The sequence below is a fragment of the Girardinichthys multiradiatus genome, chromosome 21 (genome assembly GCF_021462225.1).
Source record: "Girardinichthys multiradiatus isolate DD_20200921_A chromosome 21, DD_fGirMul_XY1, whole genome shotgun sequence".
NCBI lineage: Eukaryota > Metazoa > Chordata > Actinopteri > Cyprinodontiformes > Goodeidae > Girardinichthys > Girardinichthys multiradiatus.
The window spans coordinates 27,763,611-27,775,180 of NC_061813.1; the positions used below are offsets into that span (position 1 = coordinate 27,763,611).

The following is an 11,570-nucleotide window of genomic DNA, read 5'->3' on the forward strand; positions in this document are numbered from 1 at the left end:
GTTTCACATTTAAACTGTCGTACAGTGCCTTGTGTATCTCACCAGTCCGTGGTTCAAACAATATTATCACCACTGCTACACAGGCACATGATTGATTTGTCCCACATTGATGTCTCGCTGATTGATGGATGAGGAGCACAGCAGATCCACTGATGGCTCTCTTTCTCCTGGTGTTGTGGGAGTCTCTCGTGCATAGCTCTGCTCCACATGGGTGCAGGATTGTTTCTTCAAGTCCCTCGTCGTCCCGTCGCAGATTTCATCTTTCGTCTCCCTCCATCTTGGACAAGTGAACACAAAGACAGTAGCTGTGTGCATGCATGTGGTTGACTTTGCTTGCCAAGTGGCTGTAGTTGTAAAATAGCTTTGAAGAGACACTAAATAGTGAATCCTCCTTTGATGTTTGTGAACTTTCTTTTTCCCCTCCATCTCAAGAGGACACTGGTGAAAATCTATCATGGGATAATGGTTGCTGCCCTCCTCATTTAGTTATCTATAATAAATGCAAAATGACACTTAACACTCATTATTATTCAACTTTAAACACTTCATAGTAAAGTTATGATGTCGTCTTATGCTATGGTTTAATGCGTGGAGACGTTATGGCAGAGTTTGTGGTGTCATTTTTACTCCCTCTCTGTAGATGGCAGTATTTTATCTTTTTTGAAGCTTTGCTGGTTTCAGCGTTTTGGGAGTTTTTTGGGGGGCTCAATAGCGCCATCTAGGGGGGATGTTGCATGTAGTCACAGAGTGGGCCTGGATGTGCTGGGTAGATGTTTATTGCTGCTGCAGCAGCAGAAGCCGGACTGACAGAGATCGATTCAGATTTCCGGACACCGAAACACTTTGTGGATACTGTGTAGGCGTTCTGGTTCTCCTCAGAGTTCTGTGGATTTAAAGTTTAAATCATTTGTTGGGTCATTTTCTGTTGCTTTTCGTTGTGATTATAATACAATCTTTTAGCTGTTGACTTGAACGCATTAGTGGGTAAATCTTTTTTTGACATGCGGTTTGGTTGTTTGTCAGATTATGTACTTGTCAAAATTAAGGGTTCAGGGCTGTGCCAAAAATAGTTTTTTATTATCTTTATCATTATTATTATTAAAGCAGCTTGATTTCTTATAGCTGGCAGGAACCATATTTGGAAGATTGGAAAGAATAGTTTTAATTATATTTGGAGATTAACTGCTCAGGTAGATTCCTTATTCTTTGTGTTAAAGCTGGAGAGTTTAGGGTGTTGAAGCCGTCTGATAGGTTGGTGCCTTATGACGGAGCAGAACGGTCGACTCGGATTTCAAATCATTGTCACTCCCTTATAAGTTTAGTTATAAGGGAAGTAAAAGAAATTGATCTATAAATAAAAGCCCCCTCCTAATATATTCCACAAACGTCGTCTGAACAATCTGAAATAGAAGTTCAGTTATTTCTCCACTTCTTAATTTACCACTTTATATTTTTCCAAGGTTTTCCGTCTTTTCTTGAAGGTGTAGCTTAAATCATTGATGCCTAAATATCTCCACATGTTTTCTGTAATGTTTGACTTGACTCATGGAAAATTTACTTTCATTTAGTCTCATGTCATTCCCTTTTTTTTTCTTCTCCACTGCAATTTATTCCACATAAATGGTTGCAACATTGTTTATTACTAAACTTGGCAACTAAACTTAAAAACTATTAATAGTAAATGTTGAGGGGGCAACCATTATGTTTGTAGTGGTCATGTATATAAGTAGGCCAGACATGTCACTCACTATTTATCCATAATTATTTTTTTTTTTCCTTGTGTTAGTCATGCTGTAAGTTAGTTTTTTTTATATGTAAAGGCTAAGTTGATTTGTCCAGAGAGCAGTCCTTCATACAAGTGGTGTGTTTCTATTCTAGAGTCAGAATGAGAAACAAACTGGACCACATTTCTGTTTATGAGTAAAAGAAGCGTTTAAAGGAAGACAAGAAAACTGCTAATAAAAACATGGCCAATATACCGTAAACATGCTGGTATGTGAAGCCGGTTAAACTTTAGCTCGAACACGTGTGCTTGCTTATGTGTGGTGTCCATGTGTCTGGTGCCTTTATAATCACGTCTCTTTCTATGTGTGCCACGTTTAAATTGTTTTGTACTTCACAGAAGCTGTAAGTTTGTGGGTATTCAGCATTCATATTTATGGAAGCATTTACTACTTGAGTATTAAACTATTTTTAAAACATATTTTTTTTTTAGGTTTAAATATTTAAGAGCTAGATTTAAAAAAAAAGAAAATAATTGAAAAATCCTACCTCCTTGCTCAGTTTTTGCACTGACTTTGTCAGACTTCTCAGCCATTTTAGGCTTCAAATTTTTACGACGGTGACATCCTGATGTGCAGCCTCATTAGACAAAGCCTTTAATGCTACATGATTTCACTTGGATATAATTGGTGTACGACTGGAAGAAAAACTGGAGTATTAAATTTGAAGGAATATCTTGGATAGTCGGATAAAACTTTCTCTCGGCTGCTTATCTGGATGACATCCCAAATTAAGATCCTTATTTTGTTTCTTAAGTTACGATCTTGTTGTTCACAAGTTCTTGTTTACATCTGACCGTTCTGCATGTGTGTGTGTGTGTGTGTGTGTGTGTGTGTGTGTGTGTGTGTGTTTCCTTTCTAATTGGGGTTTAATTGAAAGAAACAATTTTAAAAGACAAGGTTTCACATTCATGAAGTTGATTTTTAATAGTAACTAAGCGGATGAAGCCAGATGTTCCTAAAATTCCTTCTTGTACACAAGAGGTTTCAGGTTTAAGTTCAATTTTGTGTCTGAACTGACTTCAACATGTTTTGTTCCCTTTGATTTAAGTTGAGGTATTTTAGAGATTTTTCTTTACCTCTGTGTCAGATTTCCTGTGTTTATTTTTATGTTGTGGATTTTACTTAAGGTTTTCGTAAATCCTGTGGATTTGGAACAAGTATCAGCAATGCTGCTGCTCATAGTGACAATATTATAAGACATTATGTCTTTATAATGACAGACACAGATTCATATTGAATCTTTTGTACTTTACAGTGAAGAATTACTTCCATACAAACTGTGAATATTTGAATTTGACGCAGCAATTCTGCATATAAACAAAATATTGCAGTGAGCCTTTTAACTAACAGCAACTTTTATATCAGATCACATCATGTAGTTAAAGTAGACTTCATGCATTTTTTTTTTGTTCATTTATTTCTCTCTTTCATTAAGAAGTTAATAATTGATATCAGGTTTATGGCAGCTTTGGTCAAAGTTGTGACATAGCTGGATGCTCAGAACCACTAATGTGTTGTTTGTTTTTTTTTTTATCAGGCTTCAGCATTCAGATGTTCTGAAGAACTGCTGTAATATTGCTACTAATGTCCCTTTCATATTTGTTCCAGATCAGTACCAAGCCCTAAAAATGCAGCTGCACAAGTGTTATCGTGGTTTAAGCCTGAGTGACCATACCAATGGGTTAGCATGTAGTAGTATTTCTTTATCCTTGCTAGTTCAGAGGTGCACTGATCAGAAGTTTCTGATCCTCTGTTTTTGTACAGCTCTTACCTGCCAATACTGTTTTTAGACTTCTGATTTTGAAGAGAAAGAAAATCATTCATGATACTTTTCTCTATTTCCGAAACACTGGCATCATCATAATGCCGTAAAACATGACTTTATTGTTTTAAACAGGAAACATGTTACATTGGACACTACTGTGGTTAGCATCACAAAAACAGCAGTATTTGTGTGTATTCCCGGGAGAATGCAGTTCCCTACCTCGACTCTTGATTTTCAAAACGGTGCCAACATCTCCAAATCCAGCACATTCCTTGACGTCCAGAAGTTGAAAGCTCATAAGAGTGAAACTGAGCATCTTTACTGTACTCTGTTAAGCCTTCCTGTTATCGGCAGAAAGTTCTTCTCTTTCTCGCTCTTCTGCAGCCTGAATGAAGCTCAGACATGTCTCAACATGCTGTGGCAAAAAATCTTCTTTCATTTCTGGGCTTCCTCTCGACTTCAGCTTTAAACGTCTCACTGATACTGAAAATAGCTTGCTTAGTCTTCATCTCTCAGCTTCGTCTTCGTCTCTCAGCTAGACCAGTTGGTCAATTCTGGTCAAAAGCTCATTTCCCTCAGTTCGTTTTTATTCAGTCAACATAATTGTGTTTTATAGTTATTTGTGGACTGAATGTTTCTGTGTGATGCCCAAAAACCTAAAAGTAGAGTAAGATCGGATTGTTGCTGTTGGGTTATTGTTCTCTGAGGGAAATTGGACAAAAACATAAAAGGCTGAGGCTCATAAAACCTAAAGGTCCTACTGATCCACGTTGTTTTTGAGACTTTGTGGATCCCTGTAAATGTAGTATTATCTCCTCTTTTTTCTTTGCTCCCATTCAGATTTGTTTAATTTTTCATGTGGTCGGATGGCTTGTGGTGTGCCTTACTTTAGGTATGGTCCTCTTCTAGTGCTGTTGTTGTAGTCACAATGACTAATGATTTTTGCATGTTATGGTGTTGTGTAACACTGGAATAAACCCATACATTTTGTCTTCAACAGAATGATCCTGATAGGAGCAGTTCGGTGGAGCCAAGACGCTGCTATGTCACATTTCTTTTATTACAAATGCTTAACACTTGAAGTTTTCTTTCAGCTTTGCAGTCTGGTCTCAGAATGAAGGTTTAATGTTGACCTTTTCCCCCCTGAACAGCTGCAGCTGATCTTCCATTACCACCTCTTCTGTCCTTTGCTGCTCTTCTTACTTACCGTACACTTGACCATTTCTCATTTTTCCTTTGACAACTCTGTTGTTGAGTCAATTGCAGCAGGGTGGCCTGCCTGGATTACCATTGTTTGTTAGCCCAGTGGATGGAGGTTTCCACTTTTGTGACGACTTCTGGGCTCGCAGAGCAGAAACGTAACTCTAAAGCGAGCCGCTTTGTGGCTTTCTCTGCACCAAAGGGTCCTCCAAGCTTCTTGACAATCACTGTTGGTCAAACTCTTTAAAGGAAGCTTCTATGAACTCCTGATGTCGAACTGTATGTTGCACCAAACAGTGACTAAAGAAATCCAACATGTTGGAAATTTGATGGAAAATGTTGACAAAGCATCATGTAATATGTTTACACTCTAAACTCTGATGTTTCAAACGTGAAAGGACCATGATTATGTCTGAAGTTATTGCTTCATTTGTTCTGATGCTGTAAATGTGGAAAATATTCTACAGTGATGTTCGTTTGAACTCCTTAAATGTTCCTATGAAGATGTGAATTGTTACATTGGAAAGCAAAAGCGGAAAATAAACTACATGATGCCAGTAACAGACGTGTTATTATTGACTCACTGGAAGGAGATGCGTTTTGCTTTGAAAGGTTAAAAAAGTAAATGCCCTTGTTTTTTATACCTGTTGATTTGCTAATAAAACTATAAAAAATTATGTTTAAGAGCCTATTATTTTCATATCTTTGATTGTGTTTGCTTAACTTTATTAATTTGACATTTTACAAGGAATAAATGTAAAAAGGTGAAGCGATTTTGTTTTTTTACATTTTTGACTTTTGTTTAAATGTTCAGCTTCAGCTTAAAGTAAAGACAAGAACTTCCCTGGACAGTTTCATCCCATCTATTTGCCTTTTTGTCAGGACAGTTTGCACAATTAACTCAATAGTACACTGTTGAGTACTGGTGTATTTTTTCCAGTTGCATGGAGAAACATGGCACTCCACCTTCTTCACATGTGGCAGATGAAGTGGGAATTGAACCATTAACTGTCTGATTGTAAGATGATTGTTTTTCCTGTTACGCCACAGACTGCATTCATTTTTTTCATGTTTTCTTAAAAAGTCTTGTTTGATTGTTGGAACTAATTCTGGCTTGAATAACACAAGACAACATCAAAGGTGTGGATAGACAAGAAATGACAGCAATCTTATTAAAGTCACATTTTAAAAGCTTGAGTTGGCAAGCTGGTTTAAACAAAAATAAATATATTTTGATGTACAATGTTGTTTTGAATCTTTACGTTAAAACATGCCTACCCCAAAGGACCTCAGCCAGATAACTACTCTAAATACTACCCGTATCAGTGTGTTCCTGCAGAGGACAGTGAGGGGAGCTGAAAAGGTCAACGGAGTGTTTATGGGATCTGTTTTAAGAGTCATTGCAGTCACAGCTTCCTCCCACATCCCAAAAGCATGGTCTCTAAATTGTAAGTGCTTGTGTGCATCTTTGTACAGTGTGTCCACTTGTTGCCCTGCGATGGACTGGCGACCTGTCCATGTTGGCTTAATCTGAAGTCACTGAGAACGTCGGGCTATGCTCCTTATGATTAACGGTTGGTGTCCCACAGTATGTCCTCCTAGATCCTGGCCAGGGCATCGCTGAGCTCCTGGACAGTCTGAGGTGCAACCAGGTGGTGTCATATGGATCTACACATATCCCAAAAATATTCCATTGGATTTAAGGGAGCAGTTAATGGTACTCATTTTTTCATTCTTCCGGAAATGCCTGCATACTCTTAAAACATGAGGCTGGGCACCACCTTGCACCAGGAGGAACCCAGGACCCACTGCATCAGCGAAGGGTGTAACAATGGGTCTAAGGATTTAATCCCGATACCTAATAGCAGTCAGGGTGTCATTGTTAATCCGATAAAGGTCTGGGCGTCCCTCCATCGATATGCCTCCCCAGACCAACACTGACCCACCACCATACTGATCATACTGAACAATGTTGCTAGCAGCATAAATTTCACCACAGCTTCTCCAGAGCCTTTCACATCTGTCACATTAGCTCAGGGTGAACCTGCACCAGTGGCAGACCTGCCAATTCTGGAGTTCTCTGGCAAATGCCAGTCAACCTCCGCAGGGCAGGCAGCACAGGGCCTACTAGAGAACGTCGGGCCCTCAGGCCACCCTCATGAAGTTTGTTTCTAATGGTTTGGGGTGAAACATTCCCGCCAGTGGCCCGCTGGACGTCACTTTGTAGGGTTCTGGCAGTACTCATTCTGTTCCTCCTCTCACAAAGGCGCAGATACTGGTCCTGCTAATGGGTTACGGACATCCGACCGCCCTGTCCGGCTCGCGTAGAGTAATTGCCTGTCTCCTGGAATTTCCTCCATGCTCTTGTTACTGCTGGAAGATACAGCAAACCTTCGGGCACTGGCACTTATATACAGTGCCTTGCGAAAGTATTCGGCCCCCTTGCGGTAATACTTTGTAGCGCCACCCTTTGCTGCAATTACAGCTGCAAGTCGCTTGGGGTATGTCTCTATCAGTTTTGCACATCGAGAGACTGAAATTCTTGCCCATTCTTCCTTGCAAAACAGCTGGAGCTCAGTGAGGTTGGATGGAGAGCGTTCGTGAACAGCAGTCTTCAGCTTTTTCCACAGATTCTTGATTGGATTCAGGTCTGGACTTTGACTTGGCCATTCCAACACCTGGATACGTTTATTTGTGAACCATTCCATTGTAGATGTGGCTTTATGTTTTGGATCATTGTCTTGTTGGAAGATAAATCTCCGTCCCAGTCTCAGGTCTCTTGCGGACTCCAACAGGTTTTCTTCCAGAATGGTCCTGTATTTGGCCCCATCCATCTTCCCATCAATTTTGACCATCTTCCCTGTCCCTGTTGATGAAAAACAGGCCCAAACCATGATGCTGCCACCACCATGTTTGACAGTGGGGATGGTGTGTTCAGGGTGATGAGCTGTGTTGCTTTTACGCCAAACATATCGTTTTGCATTGTGGCCAAACAGTTTGATTTTGGTTTCATCTGACCAGAGCACCTTCTTCCACATGTTTGGTGTGTCTCCCAGGTGGCTTGTGGTAAACTTTAAACAAGACTTTTTATGGATATCTTTGAGAAATGGCTTTCTTCTTGCCACTCTTCCATAAAGGCCAGATTTGTGCAGTGTACGACTGATTGTGGTCCTATGGACAGACTCTCTCACCTCAGCTGTAGATCTCTGCAGTTCATCCAGAGTGATCATGGGCCTCTTGGCTGCATCTCTGATCAGTCTTCTCCTTGTTCAAGATGAAAGTTTAGAAGGACGGCCGGGTCTTGGTAGATTTGCAGTGGTCTGATACTCCTTCCATTTCAATATGATTGCTTGCACAGTGCTCCTTGGGATGTTTAAAACTTGGGAGGGAAATCTTTTTGTATCCAAATCCGGCTTTAAACTTCTCCACAACAGTATCTCGGACCTGCCTGGTGTGTTCCTTGGTCTTCATGATGATCTCTGAGCTTTGAACAGAACCCTGAGATTATCACAGAGCAGGTGCATTTATACGGAGACTTGATTACACACAGGTGGATTCTATTTATCATCATCAGTCATTTGGGACAACATTGGATCATTCAGAGATCTTCACTGAACTTCTGAAGTGAGTTTGCTGCACTGAAAGTAAAGGGGCCGAATAATATTGCACGCCCCACTTTTCAGTTTTTTATTTGTTAAAAAAAGTTTGACACATCCAATAAATTTCATTCCACTTCACGATTGTTTCCCACTTGTTGTTGATTCTTCACAAAAAATTAGAATTTTATATCTTTATGTTTGAAGCCTGAAATGTGACAAGAGGTTGAAAAGTTCAAGGGGGCCGAGTACTTTCGTAAGGCACTGTATGTGCCATCCTCACGCAGTTGGACTAACTGCAATCTCTGTAGGGTCCAGGTATCACCTGATGCTACCAGTAGTGACACTGACCCTGGTCAAATGCAAAACTACTGAAAAGCAGTGAAAAAAGGAGGAGGGGCCATAATATGCATTTAGAGAGAAAATTAAGACGTGATCGTTTTGGAACTGCATCCAAAGCAAACCTTCAATAAACTGTATCCTGGGAAGGAATGTGTCCTGGTCGCAGAGTTTAATTTGCTAAATTACTTGCACATTCTAAAGATAATTAGTTGAACTCTAAATTTTAAGATTACTGTGATTTCAAGAACTGTTATGCAATAAAGAATATGGGTAATAAAAGGTAGCATTAGTGTAAAGCTCAGAAACTGCCTTTATGTTGTTTACTAAACATGGTTTTATAAAAGCAGCTCTATTATATGTCAAGAATAAAAACCGGAGAGAATTTCTAAGAATACATACCAAAGTTAAGTTTTCTTATTTCTCCTTGAGATTATCTCAGAAATGGTTTCTAACCAGCTTGACCTGAAGCATTTAGTTTCTTTTAACTTACTGCTCCTCTGCGGCCACAGAAGAGCAAAGCGCCTTCTTGACCAAGCAGGCCAACACCATTTGCAGGCCTTCTCTCTTAGAAACTGCAAGTTTTGTTTTCCAGCAAAGCCAGACTGTTCATGTTTGCGAATGTCAACATTTGTAAAAGCAGTTGTTGAGCCCCAGCAGACTGTGGGCCCCCAGAGGGATTAGAGGAGGCTCTGTTTACCTGCTCTGAGGAATGTTGCCCTGCGTGGACGCTTTTGTGTCTGACAGGGACCCAAGGTCACACCGATGGGATGCTTTGTCCCCTCCTTGAAGTTTCCACCTAGCAATATCAACAACACAACACAATGTGGGAGAAGAAAATGGAATTCCTGCTCATGTTGCAACAGTGCTCAGAAACCCGGGTTCACTGGCCCTTCTTACCTTTGAAAACTCAGTGATGGATGACTTTGTATCAGTTTTTCAATGTGTTTGGTTAAAACTTCCCAATCTCCAGATTATTTTTTCATTTTCATAAATTTCAAGGCTCCTAGTTATTCTGCTTCAACTCCATTCTGGATTGTCTATTGAAATACAGCAATTTAGTCATGTTTTAATCACATACATGTGTTGCTTCTTAATTTCCACACTCACACTGGCGTATGAATAAATATAAATTATGTCTTGATTTGTTTGTCTTGAAACTTGATTTGTTTACTCAGTGATTAAACCTTTCAAATTGTATTGGTTTATTTATCAAGAAATTTAATTTTTTTACTGAGAGATAAACAGAGAAACTACAGAAGTAAACTACATATTCCACATACGTTTGTGGGAATTTATAACATTTTATTTTATACATTCGCTCACCTCCCTACAAGCATAATTTAAACACGACAGAGGTTCTCCAGCTGCGAAATGGCAGACAAGAGGGGCCCTGCAGAAGATAGTGAGGGGAGCTGAAAAGGTTCTTGAAGTGTTTCTAATCACAGTCCAGGATTTGTCTCAGACAGGAAGAGACTGCTAAAGATTTTCAGAGACTCCTCTGACCCTCTCCGTTAACCTTTTCCGCCTGCTGCCATCAGGAATATTGGTACGGCATCATCAAAAGCACTAACACTGTCTCTAAGGCTAAGTTCATCCACGCTCACAGAGGAACACCCTTTTAGCTGCTTGTATCTATGATCTCGCACTTTTAGTGAGGGTCCATAACTCATGTTCATGAGTGTGGGTCAAAATAAACAAATTTGGAGCTTAATGTTATGTTTCCAGTTAGCTCTCAGCTGGAAAAAGTGGGATTGCTTCCTTTGGGTCAGGGAATGTCTTTTCCTCAAGTGGAGAATTTCAATGTCAGTATTTTGTTTATGAGTGATGACAGTAGGATTAGGGTCTCATCTGCAGGAACGCTGGCATTGCTCTGGTCAGTCTTGGTGAAGAAAGATATGAGGAAATAAAATCAAATCTCCTGATTTACACCTCTTTCTCTTTCCGACCCTCACCTATGATCATCAGATATGGATGATCAAAAAACAAGATCCTGGAATCAAGCAGCTGAAATAATCATCCATTCCAAGGTGGATGGATCCAGCATTGGAGCTCAAAGTATAGCTATTGCTCCACAACAGCTTCCTGGATGCCTCCCTTTGGAGGTTTTCCGCACATGCCCAACTGGTAGAAGACCCTGCTCCAACTGAAAGGACTTTACATTCCTTCTAGCCTAGGAACACTTTGAGAACCAACAGAATGGGTCAAAAAGTGTTTGGAGAAGAGGCCTGTCAGGGTTCCCCTCAAAACCTACTTTGCAACCTGATCTTGGACATGCAAAAGATGATGGATGGATTGTTCTTCACCACAACAAACGGTTTCTGTAGTTAAAGTCCCGATCCATCTATTCATCTGTTGCTCCAAACTACTATTAGCCGTGTAGAAAGTACCAAGATACAACTCCTCGGGTGAGGCAGGGCCGGTTACCCACAGAACTGGAGAAAGCAATACAGCTTTATTTTTTTTCCAGTCTCAGACTCAGACTCAGAGGACCTGACATTGAACCAATAAATAATAATGCATTATATTACAAACTTAAACTCAGATTATTTGTAACATGCAAATATTTCTAGTAAAATCTATTAGATTTGCGCCTTTTTGCTTTGGAGTAATTCAATCTCCAAACGTTCTTGAATCAGCAGTACCCCTATGCGACCACACGGTGTCACCATTGCACCGACTAATGACCTCCAAGCGACAGCGCGAAACACCGGCGCTGGAATCAATTTGACAAAGATGCGCCCTGAAGGGTCTCCATTAAGCGCTAAACGCGCACTATAAGTCTTTATGAAAATAGCGGAGGATTACAGAGATTTGCTCTGACTAAGTGAAGCTGGGATTTGGGGTCTATATTTCCTACAGACCGTGTTTGACCTGAAGCAGCCG

General features: G+C 40.2%; 1 protein-coding gene across 4 annotated transcripts in view; it reads left to right on the plus strand.

The window, feature by feature from the left end:
* rbm33a (RNA binding motif protein 33a) overlaps window positions 1-5,310 on the plus strand; it is a 42,557-nt gene extending 37,247 nt beyond the window's left edge. For all 4 annotated transcript variants that reach the window (XM_047349392.1, XM_047349391.1, XM_047349389.1 and 1 more), the window contains one exon: window positions 84-5,310. In XM_047349392.1, coding sequence (XP_047205348.1) covers window positions 84-132 — 49 coding nt within the window. In that variant the 3' untranslated portion in view covers window positions 133-5,310. The remainder of the gene's footprint in view (window positions 1-83) is intronic.
* Window positions 5,311-11,570: the final 6,260 nt, after the last annotated feature.